The following is a 26,775-nucleotide window of genomic DNA, read 5'->3' on the forward strand; positions in this document are numbered from 1 at the left end:
CTAACACGCCTATCGATACCCGGTCGGCTGGGTCATCCCACCGGCAGCCAGCATACAATTCGTCGTAGAGGAAGCATTGGTTTTAAGAAGTCATAACATCATATTCTGGTTGGAGGACCAGTTGCCTTCGTGAACGTGAAGCGCTGAATAGTCTATGGATCAAAACGCCTCCCGCTATGCATCGTGAACCACTTTTCCATTGCTCTGAGTCAATCAGACGTGAGGAGCAACACCGATGGACGGCGAGTTGCCGCCTTCGAATGCAACGAATTGCGATTTGAAGAAGACGTCTCCGTAGATCGCAAAAGGAATACCCTGATTCGACTGAATACCTCCAAAACAGAAACTCTCTCCGGTTTCCGTATCGGTGCCGACCTCGGCGAAATTGATGCTGTTGCCAGGGATCGTGGCGACATAGGAGTCTCCGACTCTCACATCAAGATCAGGAAGATCTGCGTTGCAGGGAAAGATGACGCCTCCAGCTTGGGCATTCACTTTCGCGCCCTGCACCTGAGTGTAGTAGCCAGTCACCATCGCGTCTTGTACCAGCATCAGTGAAGTGCCCGTGTCGATAATGGCAGCGCCACCCTGTAACGGGATATCCTGACCATTGACGGCTGCCAAATCGGACTTCACTTGCCAGAATCCATTGCTTGAATCCACGGGGATACGTGCTAGCTCGCCCTTGAACGCGGAAGTATCAATGCGTCCAAACTCATAAGCACCAACTTTTCCACCAAGGAGTTGAGCTGTGAAGACAGGCTGGGACAGATCGGGCAGGATGTTGTCGAAGAATGTCTTTTGTGGTTGAGGCTGGATAGTGTTGAGCTTGGAGAAGGCCAGGCCAACCAGGCCATCGGACTGGCCGTCGATAATGAAAGACTGGGAGACCGTGTCAGGTAAACCGATGGCTTGCTGGGCTACAGTTGATCCGCCGATATCAATGGTGTCAATCCCAACTGGCCCGGAGCAGGAAGACCCGTCACCGTAGCTGATGTTGAAGTCGGACTGGGCGAGAGAATTCTGAAAAGTAGTAGACTTGGTGGGATCGTAGAGGGTATGACCTTGCTGTGCAGCGGCCGGCAAGTTGGTGTTGAAGACCCATGTGTCTGAGCTGCCGGAGTCAAAGTTCATGATGAATTGCTGGCCTCCGATGGTGACGGGCGAGAGGAATTGCGCATCATTCTGCGTCGGTGCTGTGGGCGTCGATCCATCCTGAGTGCCCTGGCCAACGACCGCGCTGCCGTTGGAGGCTGCTTTGAGCCGGGTGGCAATTTCTCCTTCGGGCTTGAAGGTGATGTCGTTGAAGCCGAACTTGTTGAGAGCGCGTTTGTAAGCCCGTGGTCCGTGAGGTACATAATGCGGGTTCGGTATGGTGGGAACCTTGAAAGATCGCTTCTTTCGTTGAGATACTGGGCTAGCCAAGACTAGTGAAACAAAAAAGGCGATGGAAAGAAACGAGTAGATCTTGGCCATGCTGATCTACGGGTAGAGAGAGACTGGAGCTCTGGACTCGACAGATGTTGAATGAAAGAATATCCTTGCCCAGCAAGGTGAAGGAGAGTATTGAGTCCAGACTCGAGAGGGAAGGAAAATGGCTACAAGACAGCAGGCGTGTCAACGTCTGAAGGAGTAGGAGAACATGTCGAAGCAGGGACAGGCTAACATTTAGATAGAGCATCGGGCAACGCAAACCTCTGTGAGGAGTGCATGGCCGAGCATCAGATACGGGTTAGCTGGAGTCGCAACGTGCAGCTCGATGAACATCGGTGGATCATGAGGCTGGTGCTGGCCATGTGTCTCACGAATCCAGCAAGCTGACGACTGCAGGCGGCGAAGACAGGTGCCGGACGTGTGCGCAAGGGCGGTAGTCAGGGGGTTGCTCCTCACCATGCAGGCCCAAAAATTGACCGACTGGCCGATGGACAACCATGGCCGACGCGGTGGAGAGAGAAAATATGGTCGTCTCAAGGGGTTGAAACTTTTCGGTATCCGGTTGAGGTTTGAAATCGTTTCAGCTGAAACCCCTGAAGTGGAGGAGCTTGGCGCGCGTTCCTGCAGCGGCGACCAATAATCTCCGCCCTCCCCCTCGCTTCCTCCTCCACACGCGCTTCTTGTGCCCCCCTGTTCCGCGCCAGCCTTTTTGTCGTCTCTCGGCTCGTGTCCACTGGATCGTCCAAAGTCGATCGTATCGATACGGATTCAGCGCCGAGACTGTTCGCCAAAGAAGCAAGCCTTCGCGAGGATTGCAAAGCTTTGCTGACATCCTCGTCGCCGGCCAGGCGCGGGTGGGCCGGCAGCGCGTGAGCAGTGGGGTGCAGAGAACTTGCGCCAAGTCATGGGCATGGTTCGTTCGCTGGTGCTCATGAATGCTGTAAGCTCTTTCATATGGGACCATCCGGGAGAACTGCATTTGGATCTTCGCCAACCAGTTCACCAACCTGCCGTACAACTTGACGCAGTGCCTTGCACGCTGGGCTGTCGGGAAAGCTATCCATGAAGCTCTCTCCAAAGTCGCACGCCATGCCAATGCGTGGGTCAAGAGGCACAGCCCCGAGGAACGGTATGCCCATGTCTTTGCATAATTGCGCACCTCCGCCTGTGGTCGCTTTGAAAATTTGAGACTGGTGAGTGCATTTCGGACAGACGAAGCCCGACATGTTTTCAACTAGGCCGAGGACGCGAATGCCAGCCTTACGACAAAAGTCGATCTCTTTCCGAACATCCAATAACGACACCTCCTGCGGGGTCGTGACAACGACTGCGCCATCGACGCCGGACTCCTTGAGGAAGGAATTGACGGACAAGTGCTCGTCGGACGTGCCAGGCGGGGTGTCGACGACCAAGTAATCGAGCTCGCCCCATTCAACATCTTTTAGAAACTGTTTAATCAGACCATTTTTCTTAGGACCGCGCCAAATAACCGCATCGTCTCGGTTGGGCAGCATAAACTGGACGCTCATGACACCGAGATTGTCTGTCACCCATACAGGGCTCCAGCCAGCATTGCTGACGTGTATCGTTTCACTTTCCACCCCCATCATCTTGGGTATGGAGGGGCCACAGATATCGGTATCCATCAGTCCCACAGTCGACTCTGGGTTGGCTGCGAACGCGTGAGATAATAGCGTTGAGAATGTAGATTTCCCGACGCCGCCTTTGCCTGACAGCACCAGGATCTTATGCCGTACTCCAGCGAGACGTTCGGTAATGATGGGTATGTCTGGGTCAGGGCCTTTGGGCGCGGAAGCGCAAATCGCCTGGTTAGGGCAGCCTTTGCAAGCATCGCCTTGACCTGCTTGTTCCGATTCAGGGCCGGGACAGTGTTCGGGCTCTGGTGCAACAAGCTCTAGTGGTGTCAAGTCAGTCTCTTTTGATCCTGGTGTGGGTCACGCGCAGCTGCTCACCTGGCTTTGACCGGAGATGATCCTCGAGGGCCTCGGCCACAGGCTCCTCAAGCGACGGTGCCATATCTTGAGAGCGACAACACTGTAGAAAATGATTGCGAACGAAGAAGAGTTGGTGAAATCCTAGGAACAGATTTGTAACCAGAGCCGCAACGGCGGGGGAAGCCGGGCTGTGGCGAGTGCTTATCGATACCGGCAAATGCCCTCGTTGCTCGGTTGGGCACTTGGTACCGTGGCTAGGTCCTCTGCTTCCGGCTCTCACATGACAGAGATACAAGTTTACTACCACGTATTCCGGATCAAAGTCTCTTGATGGCTACATCTGACCTCACGAGGACAGCTTCGCGCGATCAGAGACGATGCATGCGTGCCGAGCTGTGGCTCGCTAGTAGTGCCTAGATATTCTCTATCTGCCCCTCACAGGGCGCCAGGGCGCGGTGGCGGTGCCAGGAAGATCTCCCGCTATCAAGGCCAGATATCGCCAGTTAGCTGCCCGAGCCAATGACCAAGCAACGTCAAGGGGCAACTCAATATCATCGATGCCTTGCCGTTGCCTTGTCTGCCTTCCGTACAGAACATTGATACTGAGCTCATTGCTGCGAGAAAATTTTGACACCATGCAACTGCCGACTTCGACATTGAGGCCGTAGATGTCGGGACGTCATGGCCAAGTCCTGCCCCGCTGCAAGGTTCAAAGGCCCAGCAAGCAAATCTCCAAATCGTGACAGCGTCTACCACCAAAACATTTCATCTCGTGCATCTCTTGTGCATACCACCCCACGGACCCACGGATTAGCGGGAAACAAGTAGACTCATCTCTACTCTTCTACTTCCCTTTCAGCGTTTCCATTTCTTTCTTCCGGAGACCTTCAACAGTTTTCTGGACATGCAACCCATCCTTCTGCCTCCCAAGCCCATCTAATGCATGTCGAAACCTTAACTGAACATTCGTCTCATCACCATGGGGTCACTCGCGGTTGACGCCACCGAGAAGGAAGGTCTGAGGCAGCGAAATGCCCCTCTGCAGGCCAAAACCGTCGGAGAAGCTCGTCAAACCGTACTCGAGCTGAATGCGCTAGAAGACAAGAAAGATGTCGCAGATGAAAAGGACAAGAAAGTCTTCGGTCGTACCCCCGACGGAACCGGTAAACAGAATGCCCTTTGTGGTACACTCTACTGCCTGCTGACCTCATACCTTAGTCTTCACCGTGCCGTACACCCATGATATGGTATCCCAGCTGCTTTCCCCGTCAGAGCCCAAGAATATTTCCGATATAGCTGTTCTGTTTGTCCTGGCTGTTCACATCTTCACCTTGTGGGCATTACCATCCAACCTGAAGATACCTGTCTTCGCTGCCATCTACCTTTTCTGGAGAGCTGGATATAATGTCGGCATCGGCTACCTTTTGCATATGCAGTCCCATTACCAGATGTTGGTCCGCTGGGCTCGAAAGTCCAAGATCTTCGTCAATCCTACTACAGGCAGCAATCCACGGCCCGGCCTTTACCGATTTCTCAAACGGGAGTTTGAAACCAAGATCCCCAAGGATTATCGTTTCGAGGAAGCTCCCATCGAGTACAATACCTGGCTCCTCTTCAGACGTGTAGTCGACCTCATTCTGATGTGCGACTTTGTCTCTTACTGTCTCTTTGCTTTCGCCTGCGCTCACCAACCTGCCGCTGAAAGTGTCTTCGTGACTATCGCACGGTGGGTCGCTGGCGTTTCGTTGTTCGCTTTTAACCTATGGGTGAAGCTCGATGCCCACCGCGTTGTCAAAGACTTTGCTTGGTATTGGGGTGATTTCTTCTACCTCATCGACCAAGAGCTCACCTTCGATGGTGTCTTCGAAATGGCTCCCCACCCAATGTACTCGATAGGCTATGCAGGCTACTATGGCATCTCCTTGATGGCAGCCAGCTACAAAGTCTTGTTTATTTCCATCATCGCCCATGCAGCCCAGTTTGCCTTTCTTGTCTGGGTGGAGAGCCCCCATATCGATCGCACCTATAGCTCTCCACCTCCTCGTCGACAAGCCAATACACCACCTCGGACTGCAAGTGGACAGCGCCCGCCGCCCAGCCGAAGCGACACCACCGAAGTATGGCCCAGCGCTGGGAGCAGCAAGCCGCCCGCGACACATAATCTGCTCGGTCTCCGAAACATTGACCTGTACAGAACAACCGACTCGTCCATCTTCATCATCCAGTTTCTGACTCTTGCACTGACCGTCTTGACCCCAACGACTCCGGTCGTGCGGGGGCTCTTTGTGCTGGCAGCGGTTCTTTGCCGTATCTGGTATTCAGTTGGCATCGGCTTTCTGTTGAATAGGCAATCAAACAAAAAGAGATGGACGAGACATTTCCTCAAGTACGGTGAGAGCACCTGGGAAGCCTGGCGACAGTGGAAGGGCACTTACCATTTGAGCATGATAATGTGTTATGCAACTTTCGTCGCGGCAGCCTGGAAAAGCTACGAGCTGCCTTCAGACTGGAGTTCTAGTCTGGTCCTGTTCAAGCATGTCATCGGTGCTGGCCTCATCGCCCTTCAAATGTGGGTCGCGACTAGCATTTACGACCAGCTTGGAGAGTTTGGCTGGTTCTTTGGCGACTTTTTCTTTGATCAGCACCCCAAGTTGACCTACGGCGGCATCTATCGCTTCCTCAACAATCCCGAGCGTGTGCTTGGCCTGGCGGGCATTTGGGGTATTGCCCTGATCACTAGTAGCAAGTCGATCTTTGCACTTGCCCTGCTCAGTCATACACTCAGCCTGGCCTTCATCCAATTCGTCGAACGGCCTCACATGCAGAAACTCTATGGGCGTAATCTACGCCAGGATGCTGGTCTTGTGCGCAGCCTCCGACGCTCTCTCCCTCCACCTTTCCGTGAGTGGCAAGAGAGTCTTGACAAGGTTCTCTCCGATTCCTTCGATCACGTCGAGAACATTCTCGACTCGGCCCGGCCCAAACTCCTCGATGGTGTCAATAATATGGCTCAGGATACTCGCGACTTCTTCAGCAAATACCCCAGTCTGCTTCATGTAACTCGCGTCTCTCCAGAGCTGGTTGGCATCGACCCAGCAGAGTACACTCTCGACATTGTTGGCGACGATAAGCCACGAAACACCGACGGCCCACATCTCAGTATTGACTATGGTACCCCAATTCGAGTCAAATGGACGGCTCCCATCAACCATTCCAAGATGGATTGGGTTGGACTATACAGAGTCTCTGATAACCCATCGAGAGAGGTTACACGTGTGTCCTCCGCTGGTCGCTGGGTCGCCACCAACCAAGGCGAGTTTGACCTGCTGAACTCGGAAGCTGGTATACGCTGGTCCGACGTCAAGGAGAAACGACCCAGCCCGCATACTGGCCTTCCAGAAGAGTGTCTTACAGGAGAAGTGGAATTCTCGGGAGCAAAACTTCCCTGGACCACCGGTGTATTTGAATTCCGATACCACCATGACGGCAAGCACAATGTCCTGGCGATATCGCGGAGGTTCGAGATCAGGATTCCGCACTGGAGAGAGGAAGAGCTTGCCATCGGCCCAGGCCTCTCTCCCGAAAGCGAAAACCATATCCGCCAGGACATCGAGCGCATATTGCTGCCCACCGTGCAGAACTGCTTTGACCGCGATCCAGATATTGCGCCTTCGAACCCGCAAGAAGTCTTCGGTGGCCTCGTTGAGAGGGACGGCAAGTTTGCTAAACGAGTCGTGTATGCGTTGCAAGAGATGTTCGGCATCGAGTTCGCCCCGGAGGTTGTCAAGGCGGACGGCAAGGTGGAAAACCTGGCCTGGCGGATTTGGGAGGCGAAGAAAGTGCTGGTAAGTGACATTACCGTGGAAGTGATGTGTTGAAGGAATTACAAATGCTAACGAAGTTGGTAGGCTCCCTACAGCATGGCCGGCAGCCGTGGCACGTCGACACCGATGGAGAGCATGAAGGACTAGAGGTTCGCTGCATCGTCGGAATGCAAACCTGAACAAATTGAAATTGGCAACGGCTGCAATAGTGCAGCAGGAAAGAGTTGGTAGCATTTTGGTGCGTCACGTACATGGGCAACTTTTACGGCGCACCTCGATGCATTAAGCGAAATGTAGAAATTGCACAGCCCCCAGAAAAAAGCGATTCCCTGGTCGCGAGAGATAGAATCATAAAACTACTATACCATCAGCGAACTCATAAGAACGTCATGCGACACTGGCCCAGCAGGTGATCACATGAAAAGAAGCCTTCGCCTTGATTCTATTCTCTATCCCCGTAATCTAATCCAACATCCTTCGTGTCAACATCAATCAAACTCCTCGGCACGACTATTCAATACCAGATACTTCGTGTACGATGATGCGGCAGTACATTTGGACCGTCGGGACCGTGCTCGCGCTCACCGCCCGCATCAGTCTCTTCCAGCATCAGCTTCTCTTGCTCCTTCGCGGTGTCGTATAGAAGGTAGTCGAGCAGGACGGCGTTGAGCTTGACCTGTATCTTTTTGGCTGGCTTGGCTTTCTGCTGCTCTGGTTGGGCTTGCTGGAACGAGGCCGGCGCGGCCGATGGGTCGACTGCTTCGTTTCTCGGCTCAGCTGCAGGTGGCGGCGGTGCTGTGGCGTTGCTTGTTTGTGGCGGGTTTGCCCTTCTGATGTCCTCGGTGCCACTGTTGGCGCTATGATCGACTGTTTCATCCGTGACTGCCGCCTGTTCCCCGGTGGTGGCCTCAGTTGTGGCCTGGAGGTCACCGGCCTGTCCCTCGTGGGGCTCAGACGCTCTGCTTTCGTCTACGCTCGCTGACGCACTTCCCACATGTTCTTTATCTTCATCATGATCCTCGACCTCGACCTCCCACTCCCCACAACCCCGTCTCTCCATCTCCCTCCTCAACAGCTCCACCGCCCAGACGCTGCATGCCCGCACTTCCACCTCCAGCTCGCTCCCCGCCTCCAACATCTCACCCCTCCTCACCTTGCCCTCCAGACGCGGACTGTACCAGAGGACGCCTAGCCGTTGCAGCATCTGCGGCACACGGTAATCGGCAAACATCGTGAGTGCGGTGTCAATGTCGTCGAATGCGCCGAGGCCGCTGCCGTTGAAACAGGCCCACAGGTCGGCGACAAGGATCTGTGCGCGCTTGTGTAGGTGTACAGTGCGTCCACGGTACGTAGTCGTGTCGGCGAAGCAGGAGGGGAGATGCGTGGTGAGAAGATTGACGAGGCGGGCGGCGGAGTGATTGGCTTGGTCGATGAGGGCGAGAGGGGAGGTGGTCGGGTCGGAGAGGACGGTGGAGGCGGTACGGAGGAGGGTGATGCGCTCGTTGAGAAGGGGAATGGGTTCGGCGGTGGTGGAGCGGAATATTTGGGAAATGGTGTCTTCGGAGCAGGTCGACCAGAAGGATGGGGTGGTTATGGGATGGCCTACGAGTGTGCTTACCTGTGAGTAACTGGAGGGAGGGTTTAGTCTGCTGTTATAGCAGGGTGAAGGGTTTCTTAGGATGGGGTCGGGGGACAAACTGACCTTCATCGAGAGCGCGTTGCAGGGCTGCCACGAGTGACCAATACCCTGTCCAACGCTTTCCGTTGTAGTCAACGGCGAACCGCTCGCCTTCCGGCAGCTCGGACCAGAAAGAGAAGTTCAGCAAGTTCATGATGAAGATGAAGTTGACGGTCGCCTCTCCACCAGAGGGTTTGGGATGCAGTTCATGCTTGGCCCACTCACGCGTGGAATACTGCCGCCGCCGCAGCTGGTGATACAGCAGTTCTGCAGCGGCTTTGGAGCCTTGGCTCGATATTGACACGTCCAGCGCATTGTCGTAGACGTATTCAGCTGATTTCAGCACACCGGTGGATGGAGGCGCCTCAGGCCTAGATCCTAGACCCAGAGACTGGGCCAACAGGGCCAGGAGTTCGGGATCAGCCTCGTCGTCGGACATGACGCTGGTCGTATCGTCTGCGATTGCCGAAGTGTGTGTCAAGAAGCGTAAGCGATGGATTTTTGATTATCCAGCAAGCCACGGCAAGTGCCCGCGATCGTGAAAGGAGGCAAAAGTCTGACCCCTGACTCGCGTCGACCGGTTGGCGGCGAGCGCGAAGTTCCCATGATCGTCCTGCCCTCTCGGCTGCTTAAGCTCCAAGGGTTATCAATCGTCGCGTGGGCATGCGTAATAGCCATTTCTCCGGGCTTCTAGTGCAGGCGTGGCGTAGGCGGCCCATGCAGAGACGATCACAAGCGCAGGGGGGGCGAGAGTGCAACGCTTACGGGGTACGCAGTACGGAAGACCAGGGGCCCAGGGTTTGCGTTTAGGGGCGACGAGCACGGGCCTCAGACAGTCTCTCTAGTCCCCTTGGCCGGCGTCACGAAGGTCCCACGGGCTTGACTTGTCAAGCTTATCCTGTTACAGTTTAGGCGGCCACGCTGCGCGAATCCACCGTGACTTCTGTGACGGTGGCTTGCTTGCGCATTGCATCTCATCCATCCTTCAATCGCGATTGACTTATCCTTTCCCGTATTCTCTCTTACTTCGCGAGGTCTTCTTCTCAGACTCAGACATTCATTTCAGCCATTACCTCTACGACTCGGCTTTTTCTTTCTCACACACTCTTTACGGCTGCTGGCGATGCACCCAGTGCGCTCTGCATCAAGCTGAGTCCTGCTGCCAGTTTCCCGACCTTAACCCGAATTGGTGAGCCAGCTTGAGATTGAGATGCCGCGCGACCGCTTTGTCAAGCAATCGTTGGGTGTGACCCAGAAGCGTGTGGTCCAGGTGAGCTCTCAAGACTGCTACAGAATGACAAAAACTTACCCACGTCAGTCCAAAGTTCTCCTCGTTGGCGCCGGCGGCATTGGCTGCGAACTTTTGAAGAACCTTGTCTTGACCGGCTTCGGCGAAGTTCACATCATCGACCTTGATACCATCGATCTCAGCAATCTCAACCGTCAGTTCCTCTTCCGACACGAGCACATCAAGAAGTCCAAGGCTCTCGTCGCAAAAGAGGCTGCTCAGAAATTCAATCCTAATATCAAGCTTGAAGCCTACCATGCCAACATCAAGGACTCTCAATTCAACATCGCATGGTTCTCGCAATTTACAGTTGTCTTCAACGCGCTCGACAATCTCGAAGCTCGCCGACATGTCAACAAGATGTGCCTCGCCGCCGATGTGCCGCTGATTGAGTCAGGGACAACTGGCTTCAACGGTCAGGTTCAAGTCATTAAGAAAGGCGTCTCTGCTTGCTACGACTGCAGTCCGAAGCAGACACCAAAATCTTTCCCCGTGTGCACTATTCGAAGCACGCCTAGCCAGTCAATACACTGCATCGTCTGGGCTAAGAGTTACCTGCTACCTGAACTGTTTGGTGAGAGTGAAGACACCACCCCAGAACTCGATGTGACCCAAGACTCTGAGAACGCCGAAGAGATAGCAAAGCTAAAAGAGGAGGCCGAAGCTCTGAAGAAGATTAGAGAGTCCATGGGCTCGGACGGTTTCGCCAAACAAGTCTTCGACAAGGTTTTCAGAGAAGACATTGAACGCCTTGCAAAGATGGAAGACATGTGGAAAGACAAAGCTGCTCCAGAACCTCTGTCATATGAGACACTCGAAACCGAAGCTCGCGACATCGAGCCATCCATATCGCAGCTGGACCAGAAGGTCTGGTCGACTGCACAGAACTTCGTCGTATTCCGCGACAGCCTGTCACGACTTGCTAAACGCCTGGCCGAAGAGCAGGCCAATGCTGCTAAAAACGGCCTACCTTCTGCTGCGCTTACATTCGACAAGGATGATGACGATACTCTCGACCTCGTAACGGCTGCTGCCAACCTCCGTGCCCAGATCTTCGGCCTCGAGCCAAAGTCAAAGTTCGATACGAAACAGATGGCTGGCAACATTATCCCGGCTATCGCAACGACTAATGCTATGATTGCGGGCTTGTGCGTGCTGCAAGCCTTCAAGGTGCTGAAAGGCGACTATGTGAAAACCAAGATGATCTTCGTTGATCGGGGTAACATGAGCGCCTCAGTATTCGACGAGCCGAACCCCGACTGCGTCGTCTGCGGCGCTGCCATGGTGAGGCTACAGATCGATCCTGCGGCAACTACACTCAAGGACTTGGTCGACGAAATCCTGAAATCGAAGCTTGGGTACGGGGACGAAATTTCTGTTTTGAGTGAGAAAGGCCTCATCTATGACCCCGACATGGACGACAATCTTGAGAAGAAGCTTGACGAATTAGAAGTCAAGCCTGGCTCCTTTTTGACTGTAAAGGACGACAACGACGATGAGACCCCACGCGTTGACCTGCAACTCGCAGTGGAGGCCAGAGCTACCGATAGTGAGGAAGTCGGCCCATCTATCAGCCTTGTGCTGAAAGAGGGTGCAGTACTCGACATCCCCCGGAAACCTAACACACGGCCAGACGGGGCAAGCATCACAAATGGCAACGGTGAACTTGACAATGTTCAACCAGTTGAGGAGAATGGTACTGCGGTTGCCTCGAGCATTACAAAGCGCAAACGTGATGCCGATGAAGCGGGTCTCGATGCTGATGGCATCCCATCGAAGAAGACCAAGCCCGATGTCGATCTCAAGGGCAAGAGCAAGGCTGTGGATTCCGAGGTCACTGTCATAGAGGATGGAGATGGCACAATCATGATTGACGATGACTGAGCTCGAGGTGGACCTTTGGAACTCAGCACATCGAGGTTCTGTTTGAGATACACCAAAAGGATCTTCCGGCGGCCGATATATTCATTTGAATCAGCCTAGCAACATGGCCATACGAAGCACATTTGCTGGAGAGTCTGGAGTTTGCGGCCTGTTCGAGATGGAATAGCTGCGGCGCTTTACCTGGCATTGATGCGATATGGATGAGTTACTTCACCGCGCATTTCCACCCCAAGAGCGATACTGTGACGCTCCTGACGCGCTCGCCTCCCCCGACGTGCGCCATTTGCGGACATACAGAGGCAGCTTGAAGTGTCTTTCGGGTTGGACATTCTGGTCACACGTTACATTTTGGGAGGTGATGGGTTCGCTTCAGACACGAACACACAAATAGAATCATTCAAGACAGAGCACGAGAATCCAGGATCGTAGCTAGGGATGACCTCCCGCCAAAACCGTTCTTTTATCTGCTCCTCCTTCCACATCCCTGTCACCCAAAATACTCTCGTAGAACGCCTGAACAGCCGCAGACTTCCGCCTGGGGGGCACTTTAATGCGCCGACTAGTCTCCTGTGAGAAGGGAGGGCTCCTGCCGAGGAAATGCATACCTCAGTCATTTGCCAACCAGCTTCATGGCGCGTGACGCACTCTCTTCTCTTCCAGGGCCCTCCCTCAGGAGATTGCGTTCAAGGCACAGTGGATGGACACTGTGGTCTATCTCTCGTAGATTTCTATGAGACTTTTGCCACGAGAGATGCGAAACGGTTGACGGAATGGTTGAAAGCAACCACGCCAATGTCAGGCAGTAAAAGGCTTGGCGCCCAAAAGTGACCTTCGTCCGGTAACTGTGGTTGCAGGCCAATTTCCCCCCCACTCCATGCCCTATTCCAGCATGTTTGGCGATCTTCAAGCAAGCAGTGATCTGGAGAAGCTTTGTCCGAAGGGATTTTGGGAAGCCAGTGTGTCGCGGATCAAGCTTTTGCTCTTTCTCGTCGCCCGAATGGCAGACACGGAACGACATGCTGGCTGGTCAGGATGAGAGCACCTCCATAGTTAGCTTTAGGTCGCACTCAGACCGCCGTCAAGATTGAGGACCGTGTTGTTTGCGTATTCGTTGGTGACGAGGAATGCGACTGCATCAGCAACCTCTTCCGCCCGAGCGAAGCGGCCTAGGGGGATTGATTCATTCAGTTTCTGGATGTGCGTATCCGAGAATCCTGTTCACGTGAGTCCCTATACTCCCAACACTATTCTCGTCGCTGCAACATACCTTTTGTCATCGGGGTGTGCACATAGCCGGGAAGCACGACGTTTGCTCTGAAAGACACGTTTTCGGCTGGATTTCTCTTCTGAATTGTACTTGCTTCGAGAGACAATGCTCGGGTAAAGGCCAGCAGTCCAGCCTTCGAAGCCGCATATGCTGACGCCCCTTCACCACCCTTGATAGCAAGCAATGACGAAAGAGCAACGAAACAGTATGAAACAGAACCTCCGTTTATGATATCGCCTTTTTGCCGTGCGCCGTTTTTGAGATAATGGCGTAGGAAAGCTCTGGCAATTTGCATGGTGGACGTCAAATTCGTTGCCAGGATCATATTCTCGGCATCAGCAGTAGATCTGACTAGCAGGCTGTTCTGTGCCAAGCCTGCACATGCAATGAAAGAATTGCAATGCTTTTGAAATTAGCGTCGGAGGTAAATGGATATGCAGATACTTGCCATCTGCTTCATTGCGGACGCGACAGGCCCTTCAATATCATCATGACTCGTAACGTCCGCGACGAGATATGAGACAGGAGCGTCGGGCAGGCCCGTGCTGGTCTTGATGTTCTCGACAGTCTTGTTGCCGCGCTCCGCATCCCTGGTCAGAATTAAGACACGCCCCGCGCCGTCGCTTGTCAAGCGTTTTGCGACGGCCAAACCAATACCGGATGTCCCGCCCGTCAATAGAACACTTCTGCCGTGGAAGCCCTTTCCCGATCCTCTCGCAGGAGCGATAGTGAGGTCGACATCTTGCTGACGCTCGCGGTCACCCGCCACTGAATAGTAACGCGCCTCGGATGCCTCTAAGTAAGGGGCAGACCTGTGAACAGAAGGAAACCATCGCAGAGAAAGAAGCCGACCCAAAGCTCTGACACTCTTCGAACGGAGGCCTATCGTCATCCTTCCGCAGCGAAGAGGAGAAGAGGTGTTGTGAGGCTTCTGAGGTTGCCTTCTTGCCTTGTCTGGATACGGTGGCCCGTTATTGCCATAACGCATCCTTGCGCGCCGGAAAAATCGCTTTCATTTTCTCCAACCTTTCTTGCGACGTAGCCACACCACAGACTGTAAGGTGAACATGGCTACCACCGACGCTTCTGTGTCTCCCTACGTGACGCTCGTGTCACATGATGGTTTCGAATTTCACATTCGACGATCCGCGGCGATGAGATCCGGAACCATTCGTCGAATGCTCGACGTCCAGAGTAGGTCTGCGAATTTCATGTTTGATTTTGTGCTAAACATCTCCCAGGTAATTTCAGTGAAGCAGTAAGCGGCGAATGCCACCTCGAGAATATCACTGGTGTCGTCCTCGAAAAAGTCGTCGAGTATCTCTACTACAACGAGAAGATGCGAGAGCAGATGGGTGTGGCAGACATGGAAATTCCGAGCGAGCTATGCTTGGAGCTTCTCATGGCTGCGGACTATCTGGACTGCTGAGACACGCTGCCAACGAGTGCGGTGCTCAATGATGGACAGAACAAGACGACTACGACGAACACGAAGTTACGACGACCCCAAATCCGGGCACATACTTTTTCTCGCAGAAGCTGGGCCCAGCAGCTACCAGCAATCGCAGGCTTGTTACGAGCCTCTTCAAACTCATCGCGAGACTCAAGCGGTCGTCTCGGATGATGGAACAGACCATGAAGGCCAGCCGTTAGACATGATGCCTCGTTTGACATTGCTGTGATATGACGGCTCACTCTTCTGGCCCCGATCTGTTCTGGTGACAGAGCTGTCCGGTAGCCGATCGAAAGGTTTGTGTGAGGAATGCAAACCATCGATGAATCAAGGCACACTCTTCACACACAATGCCTTCGAACGGCACGTGCCGTTTCACCTTTTCTTCCAACCCTACACCCCCTCCAAACCCATCTCAAGCATATACATTCACCTTTCGTGCTCTACAGTCGAATGTCTATATGAGAATGGCAAAGCAAATCCTTCCAACGATCATCAGGCAGTCCGCTCCATCGCTTAAAGCCATGCTGGCAAGGGGACGTTCTATTCGTGGAAACAATATATCATAGCGCTTTCCGATACCAGTAAGAAAATGCTCATATCTTATACCCTGATGCCTCTACCTTTACCAATTCATCCTCCCCACACCATCCCATCTATGCAAAATGCAACGCTAAGTGGGGTATCAAGTCTAAGCTCGTAAATCATACCAGGTAGGTCAGCGCCCTCCTTTCCCTCGCCCTCGGCCTCGTCCTCTCCCACCGCCCCTGCCTCCGCCACCTGCACTGCCACCTCTCGCTCTGCCCTTCTGCGCCCTGGCCGTCTTGTCCTCGTAGATCTTGTAGCTGCCAACACTCGCGTCGTTGAAGCGCAGATAGCTGACCACGCCGATGTCGACAACTGCCAAGATCACACTACGCTTGCCGTGCTTGATCTTCGCCTCGGCGCGCTTGTCTGTTGGCAACTCATCACTCGGCATTGAATCGAGTAATGTCCCAATGTCGGTCATGGTCGGGACGTTAGTGGCACGGGCATCCAGAACACAGATGCGGAAATCAACTGGTGGGGGAGCGCTCTTCTTATAAGGGCTCGAAGGTCGCCATACGTGGAAGGCAATAGAGAAAGGTCCTCCTGGTTCGGTACGGTCTTTGTGGAGACGTGGAGGGCCATAGGGGATCAGAGAAAATGAGCGGAAGACGTCATTGTAGTTCCGGTAGAGGCCAGGTGCAAGTAGAGGTCCGTGCGAGGGGCAGGACGTCCCGATCCGAGGGTTCACTATGAAGGAAATCAGGCGCGAGAGGAGTGATGGCGAGGTGAAAGGCCGAGTCGCGAGTGTTGCTGGCAACGGTAACTTGTCTGACGAGTCGTCGTTTGATTGGGTCTGGTTGAAATCAAACCAGCTCGATGCCCTTTGAACAACATATCCAAGCCTGCGCAATCCAGTGTAGACGAGATATCGGTCCATAGTCAAGCCACTTCTGCCGACGAATGTTGCATATGCGCCTTGCAAGCTCATGGGAAGCTCGCCAAGTGGTTCAGCTTCAGATGCCTGTTCTGGTTCAGAGTCGATGTTGGCTGTGCTTGATGCAAGCTCCGGCTCGCCTGTGTGAGCCTCGTCCGGACTCGGTACATCGGGCCACCTAATATCCAATGAGCCCCTTTCCAGAAGATAGAGCGCTTCCTCAGGCAGTAACCACGTCCACGATCTGAAGTCCCCTCTTCCAATGGTGCGGCTGAATGTGCTTTTGAATTTGTAGATCACGACGCAACGTGAATCCCAGTCCTCGCCTCGGAGTGAAGCTCTCAGCCTCAAGTCCCACGGTCTGCCGCAGCTCCTATCATCTACGAATTGCCCAACATTGTGATTCTTTGCTGCTTGCGACCGCAGCACACTCAGCGCATCGTACATCGCTATTCGGCTTTCACCGAGCGCGTCGGCCTGCGATCGGGTAGGGTTAGGCTCGAAGTCTTTGACGCCACGTTTGAGAGTAGCTCCTTGCAATTGCTTGCTACCGCCGGTAAGCGATGCCAGGTATCGAAAATCTTGTGCTTCCTCATCCCCTTCCTCTCCTTCTCCCGCACTTTGCGGGCCCCGAGAGCTCGATGGAAGCGCATCTTCGTCAGCGTCTGCCATTTCGGGCAGGTATATCGCCTGGAAAGCGCAAGGAGAGGCGCTATGTGGTAAGGAAGGTGTACCGGAGACTGCGACTGAGAAGCAGGGCGTGAGCATTCCCAAAACCCAAAATCGCAAAATGAGTCAGGCTTCGGCATCGCGATAAGATCATGACTCGTGCCTTATCTTAGCGTCCTCCCATTACGACACTTTCTTCGTCCACCGTCGACGACTACTCTTCTCGATTCCTCTCATCCATCACGCGGTCTCGTTTCATGTTGAGGCGCAGCGAACCGCTGCCACATGACTTTGTGCTTTTGAGCGCAGAGTGGCGTGGGAAATGGACCAGAGCAACTTTCACAATGAGACGAAACCCGAGACGCTCGTTTTAATCAACAATGTACTGGACTTCATCCGCGGGAATCTGGCCAATATCGAAAAGGTATGGGGACGCGACTCTACGCAGTTCAAAAGCGCTTCGACTATCATGGAACAATACCTTGACGATAACTTGAGAAAAATCAATGTCAAGCGATCGGACATCGATGATCTGATGCAAAAGCTTTCGATCGATGATACACTCGAAAGACGAAACCCCACTGCCTGAATTGACTACTCAGATCAATTCAGAGTCCGGACCGAATGAAGAGAGTCGGCCTGCTGAGGACCAACCCAGGCAAACCTCGTTGGTGACACTTCGACAATTCAGTACCGACCCCTCGAATTGCTCAGAGCCTACATACTACCTCACTTTAAGTGGCTGCTACTTGTGCTGTGCCACTCTCGTCAAATTCAACTTCTAACGAGAGTGATATCGATTCACATGCCAAAAATTACTCGCTCGACGTGACTAGGATCCCACAAACTCCTAAGCAAAAGGAATGAGTGATGTCCCGCGAGGACCCGGAGCTCGCCACAACAAGGAAATCCTCGTCAGTGTTTGGGCAGGTTGACGATCGAGCAGCACCTGGACCGTCTAAGCATGGTAAGAACAGCCTTGAATGCCGTCGAATGTTCCGCTCTTGGCGGTATAATTGAACTAAGCCATTCTCGATCTAGCGTCCGCCTATTTGAGTCGAAGTTGCCTGCCAAGGCGGCTGTCGGTGGTCTCGCCATGCCGCAATTTCGGTCCTCGATCTTTTCGTGGGCTTGGGCGCCTCTCGAAATGTACGAGTCGCCAACTAGATGGTAGTTCTGTTGAGACTCTTTCGGAGGTCGTATCATGTTTAATGTTTGATAGCAAACGAGCGGTCAGGAATATTAAAGCATATTTATCGGCGAAGATATCTCCGCCGAGATAAGCGCCACAGGTCACACGATAAGAAATCCCCGCTGCTTTCCTGACCCCTTCGGTTCCCGGAATTTTCAGTCCCGCTCTCCCTCCTCTTCCTCCATCAAGAAAGATCCTGTGAGTCTCTTAAGAACTTCGTTCGACGTTCTCGTTACTCCTCCTGGTGGCGGAGATTGTAATGGCATGGCCCATTGACATACCCAATCACAATCATCCTGAACAGACACTATCTTCGTCTCCCGAATCTGATCAAGACGTTGTCTTTACGCCAGCGGATTCACTCTCCACTTCAGTAAGCAGCCTCTCTACAGTCGACCCTGGTTCGAACCACCAGACCGACCAGTGTGACCCGCAACAACCGACATTTTCTGTCTCAGGGCCAGATGCAGGGCTTGGCCTTTGGCAGAAAGCGGAACAGGCAAACGAATTACTCGATGTAGCCTCGGCGATACCTTTTGGCCATGGCCCAGAATGCTGGTTATATCATCCCAAATCAAGGCTCTTTGACTTGACTCGGCTCTCGCCTTCGAAATTACTCATTCCCACCCAACATGAGCAGATGTCCGGTATCGTGGTTGATCCGACGCGGACGTTATTGGTAGTGGTCGACATGCAGAATTACTTCATCCACCCTGCTTGTTATCCACACGTGGGCGGCCTTGCTGCCGTTCAGCCTATTCTCAATGTCATAGGCAGATGCCGGCAGTTGGGCATCCAGATCGGCTATTTGAATTGGGTCATTGAGGAAAAGGATTTGGAGGAAATGCCACCGGCCGTGCAGCGCGGGTGGAGCGCCGACAGACTTAAGACTCATGGAATCGGCTGGCATGTCAATCTCGGCTCAGAACTGCCTGACGGGCAAGGGCGATGCCTGTGGAAAGGTAGTTGGAATGCCGAGCTCTACGAGCCCATCAGGGCGGCTGCACGCCCAGAGGATGTTACTTTTCTGAAGAACCGCCCAAGCGGGATGTGGAGCCCTGACTGCGATATGGCGCGGTACATTGCCAACCATAACAAGAAGACGATATTCTTCGCTGGTGTCAATACTGATCAGTGCGTTTTGGGGACACTGACAGACTGCTACAGCAAGAGTTACGACTGTTTGATGGTGAAGGACTGCGTCGCAACAGCCACGACGGGACTGATGGCGCAAGAGCTTGTCGAGTGGAATGTTGCCAGGAATTACGGATTTGTGGTGGATAGTGACAGCGTTCTAGCGAGCCAGATGCTGCAAGCTTGATCAGTTACGTGCTTTGACATTTGATAACTTGAGTTTGGGTTGTCTCTGGATGCTGGTCATTTCTGTCGGTTGCAGTCGCATTTTAGATTAGAGAATCAATGAACTTCATGGCACCACTCCCTCTCGTCGTTCCCCTAGCGAGGTGGCCCTGGTTACTCGCGGCAATCCGACAAACGAGGATGATTATGTCAACAGCTGTGGTCAGCCTAGCTCGAAGTGTAAGCAACGCTCAGAAAATCAAACGCTGACCCAATGATCTCGCAGCCAAGCGCGAAGTTCTGACACGCAAATCCTCGGATGTAATGCGCATCAGGCCAGCTGCTTCTTGCGCGACGATGATTCATATGGACGATAAAGGCAGCCGCGAAGAAGAGAATCGCAACGAATAACTACATTACGAGCTGGACCGCAAACATCAGTCGTACTGCCGTTCGTGACCTCAGTGAAGTACTTGATAACTTCCATGATATGTATGTGCAGATCATGCCTGAGAGCTATCCGCGTCTTCTCATTGAATCAGACTGGCTGATGGTACGTACGACGTGTAAGATCAAGACAACGATTCCCGGATAGAGGGATGTTTCAGGAGCAAGTGCTCGCCAGAAAGTCGTCGCTTAATGCACTAGGAGGCTCGTTTGTCCTGAAGGGTGCGGATTCGAGCGTTAGGCGTCCACAGTGTACTTCGTGGCCTTGATAGCCAGTAACGCGATGCGATGCTGACTGTACCCTCGTTCGGTTTCTGAAAAGAGCCAATGCACCACAGCTTCGATACTGACCACCCTACTGATTTTGATCACCGGAAAACCGTGCTACCGCTTTGTACAGTAACCTTCCTCTTGTGCATCTCAAAATGGCCACTTCTCATGGTAGCAACGGTGAATACAGCTTGCAGGCCACGATTGGTGTCTTTGCCGTCACCACGTGCGCTTTCTTTGCGACTCTTTGGCTCTGGAATCTGTTGCAAAAGAACGATCCATTCCGAAACCTGCCCCGACTGTCAATGCGGTCGCAGGCGGAACAAAGAGTGTCCATGAGAGAAGCATACGACAAGGTTAGCGACTGATGCCCCAACATTGCCTCGCTAAAAGTCTGATAAGTACCTCCGAAATAGTCGGATGTGTAAGTTAGAGCATCCAATGCACGACATCATTCTGCTTCCCATGAATTTGGCAAGTGAGGTCAAAGGATTGCCGCATACCGACGCAAGCTGGATCCAAGAGGTCGGAGACCGCTTTGCGGACAGATGGACCAAGATCATCCCAAGACACGAATTCCTCCAAGTCATGAGGAACGACTTCACGAAGTTGAGCAATTCTGCCATCGGGACACTTATCAATGAATGTGCACGCATCATGCCCGAGGTTGTTGGCGCCGCTCAGGACTGGACGGACGTCCAACTTCAGAATTTGGGCGTCAGAATCGTCAGCAATATGACTGGATTGCTTGCTGCTGGCCCCAAATTAGCCCACGATTCCAGATGGGGCGCACTTGCGTAGGAATCCCTCACCTCTTTCCAAATCCCATTCTAACTGCCGCCAGGTCAACTCACATCTACAACGTGGCACGGACGGCCTGGAAGATTTGGATGAAACCTTGGTATCTGAGACGTCCATATGGCCTATTCGCTCCGGAGTTGAAGAAGCTGGATCAAGATAAACGCGAGATGCGTGCCATCTTGGAACCCATTGTTAATGAGCGGACAAACAATCCAACGGGTACGAAACCCACAGACATACTAGGAGCAATTCTTGCGCAGAAACCAGCCACTGTGGGTGACTTGACGGACGACATGCTTGCTCTAGTCGTCCTTGCCATCCATACCACCACCACGACGGTGAGTATCTTGATCGTCGAATGAGTGACCATGTCTAACAGTTCGAAGCTCACAGATATCCTGATTCGCCTGGCCGCCCATCCGCAGTACCAGGCTACATTACTCGAGGAGATTGAACAAGCACTTCGTGGTCGTATGTTCGCAGAACTGACGGTAGCCGATCTGATATCCCTTCAGAAGCTCGACTCTTTCATCAAAGAAGGCCAGCGTCTGTCGCCTACCGTCGACCTGAGTCTGGTGAGACGAGTCAACCGCCCCGGTGGCATTCCACTTTCGAATGGCACACTCCTTCCCCAGGGGACCTTTATCGGCACATCAGGGGCCGGCATCTTTCGCGACCCACGGGTCTTCCCGGAGCCTCAAGCATTCGACGGCTTGCGCTTTTACAAGCTTCGCCAACAGCCCGGGCACGCGCACAAGCACCAGTTTGTATCGCTCTCAGATTATGATACGCAGTTTGGTGCCGGCATACAGCCTTGCGCCGGTAGGATGCTTGTCAGCAATGAGATCAAGATCGTCATGGCCTATATACTGTTGCACTACGATATCGATGCCCATTCTGAGTCGGAAGAGACCATGACGAATGTGGGAACCAAGCCCAAGGCCAGCATGAGAGTTAGACGTAAAGCTGGAACGTCGTCATAACCAGCAAGCAAGAACTTTGACTATCCTTGGATGCCTCACGAATCATACTGCAGCGCATTCTCGCCAGGCAAACGATCGAGCAACTGAACTGCTCTTGCGAAGCATAAATTCTATGTAGAGTTACTGTGTGGCTTGCCTAGGTCCGTAATCTACTTATTGGAGTGGACATTTACAGCAGAGCAATCACATAACAATCTACAGTTGCAATGGTGTGCAGTGACACATCAACTTATTCCTACGGGTCGTCACAAGACACTATATGGACATAAGGGGGTGGTAGCCTTGCCCGGGCTTGGCAGTATAAAGCAGCAGCCGCATAGATCATTATGTGGCCCTTGTGCATAGGCTCTGTGCACTCCCATGAGACCAAAAGATAACATTGTTGCATGGAAAGTACTTCCCAACTATTGAACGGGTATAGAACCTGGCTTTGTTGCTTCTCGCTTGATGTCAGCCAGGTTCATTGTGATCCAGCTTGTATTGCATTGTGAACGTATTAGACAGGCTTGTGAGCTCCGTAAACGGTACAAATGTAATGCTCGTCAAGAGGACTATTAATAACTAGGTTCTGCTGTTAACGGGGCCATGCTTCAGTCTACAACACCTTTCCAAACTGTACCATACAAATGTCAACGTCCAGTATGGCCCAAGTCAAGCTTGTGCACCGGCCGAGGGCTGAGCCAAAGTTGAACACTGTCAAGACTATCAGCACTAATCCTGAGCTTCCAGATTGTTGCGTACCGGACTTGCCCTTGATGCACCCAGAGCATAAGAAATCTACATGCTTCAGACTCCATACCAGCTTCCGACGAACTTCGGACGGAAAATGGCATACGCCTGCCTATCGAGCACATCTCCTCCAATAAAACTTACGAAAGTTATTGGCTGGACAACAACGGGACTATAGAGATGGTTTTCCATACGAGAAACCAATGCCTGTCTCTACGTGGCATGGGAGCTTGGTCCAGGGGGGCTGTTTTGCCAAGCAATGGGAGCACTGTTGCCTTTGGTAGACCAGGGCAGTGAATACGTTGTCCGTCGAGGTTGGCATGATTAGCATTAATTTAATGCCAATAGATCGAAATTTCGTCCCAAGTCATTCCACCGTCCATCATTTCTACCCTTTGAACAAAACTTTGTCCTATTTCACCCATTTGTCTCTGCCACGGAAGTACGGTACATGGTACACGGTCTTGCACACTAGTAGCTCTGACAGATTCTTCGACCAAACAAAGGTTCTGAACCAAATCAAACCCTCGACCACCTTCAAGAAGTCCTCTTTTCAACACCAACCACCCGCTTATCCCTTTTACATCTCTGTCCAGCAGCAGTAATCACCGGCATCATGCAGTGGGACAACAATTACCAGGGCACCGACGGCCTCAACATGAATTTCCAGTACAACCGGCCCCCGGTCAACGATGACTCTTACATCACCATGAATATCAGCCGCAAGAACGGCAATGTCAGCATTCAGATCGGTGTCGACGCCCCTCGCGGCGAACCCAGACTACTATCGACCAAGGCTCTGGCCACGGTCAAGCGCATCGTCAAGTATGTTCGCTCCCAAGCCCCCGCGACGAGCAACAGCGAGCACGGCGAAGCGGTTCGGGATGGACTCATCTACGTCATGCGGGTTCTGCAAGTGCGTCTGAATCAGCACTGGTACGCCACCAATGCCAACAAGTCCACCAGCCTTGAGGAGATGGTTGGTTTGATGGACCTCAACAAGACGGACGAGCAGGCAGAAGAGGAGTTGGCAGGGCTTATGAATGGTCTGAAAATGACGGATGATGACAAGGACGAGGAGATGGAGAAAACCGAAGAGGAGGAGGCTGCTGGATCTGACGACCACTTTCTCGAGCTAGAAGGTACGATGCCGTTTGAGTCCAAAGAAGAGGCGAAGGTGGGCAGGGAGGAGCATGAGCAGCAGGAAGAGGAGCAGAAGGAGGCACACATCGATGTCACGATGTAAGTTTCTTGGATACTCACGAAATGTGAGTCAATCTTTGGCAAAGAGGAGCGCTGCTTCAGCCATCAACTGCCTGTGGCCTCTGGAATGCCAATCCAGGCGCCGAGGCTTCGCCAGTGGCGTGACACCAAGTCTTTGTACTCCTCATCTTTGTTTGTTACGAACCATGTCCTTCATGGTGACCTCTTGGCCAGATTATGTCACCTGTGACACGACAACAAAGTCTTCTTGTGCTCTCTACCTTTGTTCTTTGATTCCACACGTAGATTGCGAGGCATGTCATTGACGGTGACCTCTTGGTCGAACATCTTCGCCAGGTGGATGCCTCATGTCGACAAGTACATATCTCTTCATCAGTCTGTGCTTCGTCCTGCAAACACACCCCATGACGTCTGAGTCCACGAGCGAAACCATGGCCTCAACCACCGAGTACGAAATTTTAGAAACTCGAGGTCTCTCAGTCGACATCCCAGACCAACTAGATGAGATTGTTCCAGGATTTACAACAGTCATCACGGAATTTCAACGCGACAGAAAGAACCGTCTTAATGCTGTCAACTTCTTCCTGGAGAACACCGAAAAGTCAAAGCCGCGACTCTTGGCCAACGATGAGATCGACTATCTCAAATTCCTGATGTCGAAGCTACGTGCCAGCCTTCTTGATGTACTGACTACCCAGCAGCCCAACCGTACTAACAAGCTCAGCGTTCAATGGTACATCACTGCTCTCCAGTGTGCATTCAGTCAGCACAGAGAAGCCAAACACTTGCAGACCGGTAAGTCGCAGGATATCGAAGATCTACTCGCCGTGCTCAGCATCAAGAATGACACGCAAGCCAGCGAAAAGATCGAAGAGATGATGGAGAGCCTCAAGCTGTGATCAACAGCGACTTGAGGCCTCTCACCAGATTACGGTTCTACGTTGTAGAAATGATTCGCATGGCGAAGGCTGAGACTAATTGGCAGGAAAGGGGGGTTGGCATTCTAAGACGGCATGCGAAACTTCCTCCGAGACTACTGGCTACAAGGGAGCATGCAGGACGGAAGATCGCCTTCCATTGGCAGCACTACCAGCAAAGGTTGTCACTGTAGAAGACGATCACCATGGCTTTCTGGTCTCCAGGAATCAGATAGCCAATCTGAGCAGCAGGCGCAAGCAATGGAACATACAGATCATTCCTCCTTTGTACAACTGAACTGCTCAACTAATCTAAACCCGAGACCCATCCTGGCACAACTTCTTCTTGTATCTTGTATGTCTCATAGCCCTTTGTCTTGCAATAATGCTTGTCTAGAGCGTAGATCTTAACCAAACCACCGAATCCAATACCTTTGACTAAGCGCTTTCTGCCGCTTCATCGTTAGGTATAAGAGCGAGGAGCTTCCCTGGCAGTAGTACTTACCACTAGCAAATGCGCAAGCAACCAGAGAATCAAAGTAGAGAAACCCGAACACCGACCATCATGAACCCCACTGTACCTTCCTCGGGAACACGCCTGAACACCTTGGTCATACAACGCCTCGAGCATCTCCCCGCGCCCATCACATCCACATCGAATGTTCATGTTGATTATTTTCTAGACCCAGACCGACGCTTCGGCGGCGTTGAGGTCTTCGTCACCAACTCCCCCATCACGAGTCCTAGAACCCTCGCCAACGACGAGCTCGAGTATCTCAAGACTATCCTGATGCAATGTCGCGACGGTCTACGACGATATAGAGTCGGCACGGCGGACTACGAGAATCTAGTATGGATGGTTATGGCGCTACAAAGGAGGATCAAGGAGCACAAGCAAGCAACAGGACTGGTTCGATGGGGGAACAAGCAGGGCATGAATGAGATGAACAACTTGATTGATGCTCTTTGGATCGACGACCATGACGATGCAGCGAGGGAGGTGGGGGACTTGCTGGATCAGCTCAAGCTGTAAGGATCCATCAATTCAGCGAAGCCGGCAATCAGTCAAGAGGGCAGCAGGAGAGACAGCAGTACGACTAGGGTTCACCGAACAAGACAACTTTGAATAGTGCAATCTAATAGGAAGGCAGTCAAACACATGCATGAATAGATTCGGCCTAGTCAGTGCCAACAATTCACACATGACAGTGAAATGTAGTCACTTCTTTACCTTCTGGCTGCCTTGCTGCCTCGCCGCCTTATTACCTTTTACACCACTTAGCGGCCTTGGCATCTTATTTTCACCATCGCCATTCACTGCTAACGTCCCTGCAGATGATGGTTCCTGCATCCCAATACACGACTTCGAGCCAAGTTTATCAGTCCAGATGGTCCATGCCCCTGTGCTTGCCTATGCGCGTCGATATACAAATGCTGTCATCAAGATAGGCGCAGGCTCCTGGTATCTACCGTAAGCTGGCCGACTGCCTGCCGCATACGAGGGCAGAAAGGCGATATTCGGGAAGATATTCAATACCCAGGTCCTTATCGGCCTCGATAACACTTGAATCCTAGGTTATGGGATGGCCATGATCAGCTGGCGTAAGCATGGAGGATGACCCACTTGAGCATCTGGCTCTGGCAAGGCGAAGAACACGTGAGTCTGAAGCATACATGACCTGCTTCTGATTGCGGGCTCGTCCTAAATAGCTATTTACCACACCAGAGTTGTCAAAGAATTTAAGGTCTTGATGAATAGGAAGTCGTCACGCGGGCTCCTCGCCGTCGGGTCCACCTTGCGCGTAGCAAGAATGCCTGTGGTAGATGACCCTGTTGCAACAATAGCATGAGCATCAGAATAGCCAAACCAGTCCCACAGGAACCAACAGAAACAGCCGTTTCTGTTGGTTCCTATTGACAAGTTGCATTCACTCGATCCCTCCGTTGGCAACCTGTCCTGCACTTCTACCTCACGCAACCCCGTCCCTACCAGACCTCG

At 52.7% G+C, this 26,775-nt stretch overlaps 14 protein-coding genes across 14 annotated transcripts; 9 read left to right on the top strand and 5 right to left on the bottom strand.

Annotated features, from left to right (window-relative positions):
- Positions 1-213: 213 nt before the first annotated feature.
- On the bottom strand, positions 214-1,476 carry HMPREF1541_10073 (uncharacterized protein; the record flags this gene model as incomplete). Its single annotated transcript, XM_008714744.1, has 1 exon — positions 214-1,476. One exon carries the CDS (start codon positions 1,474-1,476, stop codon positions 214-216), a length of 1,263 nt encoding a protein of 420 aa, XP_008712966.1.
- A 908-nt stretch (positions 1,477-2,384) lies between these two features.
- Positions 2,385-3,471, bottom strand: HMPREF1541_10074 (cytosolic Fe-S cluster assembly factor nbp35; the record flags this gene model as incomplete). The annotated part of the gene is made up of 2 exons (XM_008714745.1): positions 2,385-3,349; positions 3,408-3,471. The coding sequence occupies 2 exons, from the start codon at positions 3,469-3,471 to the stop codon at positions 2,385-2,387; spliced, it is 1,029 nt and encodes a 342-aa protein (XP_008712967.1).
- An 897-nt stretch (positions 3,472-4,368) lies between these two features.
- HMPREF1541_10075 (uncharacterized protein) lies at positions 4,369-7,360 on the top strand (the record flags this gene model as incomplete). The annotated part of the gene is made up of 3 exons (XM_008714746.1): positions 4,369-4,552; positions 4,608-7,234; positions 7,298-7,360. The coding sequence occupies 3 exons, from the start codon at positions 4,369-4,371 to the stop codon at positions 7,358-7,360; spliced, it is 2,874 nt and encodes a 957-aa protein (XP_008712968.1).
- Positions 7,361-7,727: 367 nt separating this feature from the next.
- Positions 7,728-9,330, bottom strand: HMPREF1541_10076 (uncharacterized protein; the record flags this gene model as incomplete). Its single annotated transcript, XM_008714747.1, has 2 exons — positions 7,728-8,815; positions 8,916-9,330. The coding sequence occupies 2 exons, from the start codon at positions 9,328-9,330 to the stop codon at positions 7,728-7,730; spliced, it is 1,503 nt and encodes a 500-aa protein (XP_008712969.1).
- Positions 9,331-10,101: 771 nt separating this feature from the next.
- On the top strand, positions 10,102-12,063 carry HMPREF1541_10077 (uncharacterized protein; the record flags this gene model as incomplete). The annotated part of the gene is made up of 2 exons (XM_008714748.1): positions 10,102-10,161; positions 10,210-12,063. 2 exons carry the CDS (start codon positions 10,102-10,104, stop codon positions 12,061-12,063), a joined length of 1,914 nt encoding a protein of 637 aa, XP_008712970.1.
- A 1,056-nt stretch (positions 12,064-13,119) lies between these two features.
- Positions 13,120-13,625, bottom strand: HMPREF1541_10078 (uncharacterized protein; the record flags this gene model as incomplete). The annotated part of the gene is made up of 2 exons (XM_008714749.1): positions 13,120-13,277; positions 13,331-13,625. The coding sequence occupies 2 exons, from the start codon at positions 13,623-13,625 to the stop codon at positions 13,120-13,122; spliced, it is 453 nt and encodes a 150-aa protein (XP_008712971.1).
- Positions 13,626-14,397: 772 nt separating this feature from the next.
- On the top strand, positions 14,398-14,759 carry HMPREF1541_10079 (uncharacterized protein; the record flags this gene model as incomplete). Its single annotated transcript, XM_008714750.1, has 2 exons — positions 14,398-14,524; positions 14,572-14,759. The coding sequence occupies 2 exons, from the start codon at positions 14,398-14,400 to the stop codon at positions 14,757-14,759; spliced, it is 315 nt and encodes a 104-aa protein (XP_008712972.1).
- A 742-nt stretch (positions 14,760-15,501) lies between these two features.
- Positions 15,502-16,917, bottom strand: HMPREF1541_10080 (uncharacterized protein; the record flags this gene model as incomplete). Its single annotated transcript, XM_008714751.1, has 1 exon — positions 15,502-16,917. One exon carries the CDS (start codon positions 16,915-16,917, stop codon positions 15,502-15,504), a length of 1,416 nt encoding a protein of 471 aa, XP_008712973.1.
- Positions 16,918-17,236: 319 nt separating this feature from the next.
- On the top strand, positions 17,237-17,503 carry HMPREF1541_10081 (uncharacterized protein; the record flags this gene model as incomplete). The annotated part of the gene is made up of 1 exon (XM_008714752.1): positions 17,237-17,503. The coding sequence occupies one exon, from the start codon at positions 17,237-17,239 to the stop codon at positions 17,501-17,503; it is 267 nt and encodes an 88-aa protein (XP_008712974.1).
- A 1,243-nt stretch (positions 17,504-18,746) lies between these two features.
- On the top strand, positions 18,747-19,427 carry HMPREF1541_10082 (uncharacterized protein; the record flags this gene model as incomplete). The annotated part of the gene is made up of 1 exon (XM_008714753.1): positions 18,747-19,427. The coding sequence occupies one exon, from the start codon at positions 18,747-18,749 to the stop codon at positions 19,425-19,427; it is 681 nt and encodes a 226-aa protein (XP_008712975.1).
- A 1,136-nt stretch (positions 19,428-20,563) lies between these two features.
- HMPREF1541_10083 (uncharacterized protein) lies at positions 20,564-21,906 on the top strand (the record flags this gene model as incomplete). The annotated part of the gene is made up of 3 exons (XM_008714754.1): positions 20,564-20,919; positions 20,967-21,261; positions 21,310-21,906. 3 exons carry the CDS (start codon positions 20,564-20,566, stop codon positions 21,904-21,906), a joined length of 1,248 nt encoding a protein of 415 aa, XP_008712976.1.
- A 1,345-nt stretch (positions 21,907-23,251) lies between these two features.
- On the top strand, positions 23,252-23,881 carry HMPREF1541_10084 (uncharacterized protein; the record flags this gene model as incomplete). The annotated part of the gene is made up of 1 exon (XM_008714755.1): positions 23,252-23,881. One exon carries the CDS (start codon positions 23,252-23,254, stop codon positions 23,879-23,881), a length of 630 nt encoding a protein of 209 aa, XP_008712977.1.
- Positions 23,882-24,290: 409 nt separating this feature from the next.
- HMPREF1541_10085 (uncharacterized protein) lies at positions 24,291-24,758 on the top strand (the record flags this gene model as incomplete). Its single annotated transcript, XM_008714756.1, has 1 exon — positions 24,291-24,758. The coding sequence occupies one exon, from the start codon at positions 24,291-24,293 to the stop codon at positions 24,756-24,758; it is 468 nt and encodes a 155-aa protein (XP_008712978.1).
- A 583-nt stretch (positions 24,759-25,341) lies between these two features.
- Positions 25,342-25,809, top strand: HMPREF1541_10086 (uncharacterized protein; the record flags this gene model as incomplete). The annotated part of the gene is made up of 1 exon (XM_008714757.1): positions 25,342-25,809. One exon carries the CDS (start codon positions 25,342-25,344, stop codon positions 25,807-25,809), a length of 468 nt encoding a protein of 155 aa, XP_008712979.1.
- Positions 25,810-26,775: the final 966 nt, after the last annotated feature.

This window comes from Cyphellophora europaea (genome assembly GCF_000365145.1).
Source record: "Cyphellophora europaea CBS 101466 unplaced genomic scaffold supercont1.11, whole genome shotgun sequence".
NCBI classification, from domain to species: Eukaryota; Fungi; Ascomycota; class Eurotiomycetes; order Chaetothyriales; family Cyphellophoraceae; genus Cyphellophora; species Cyphellophora europaea.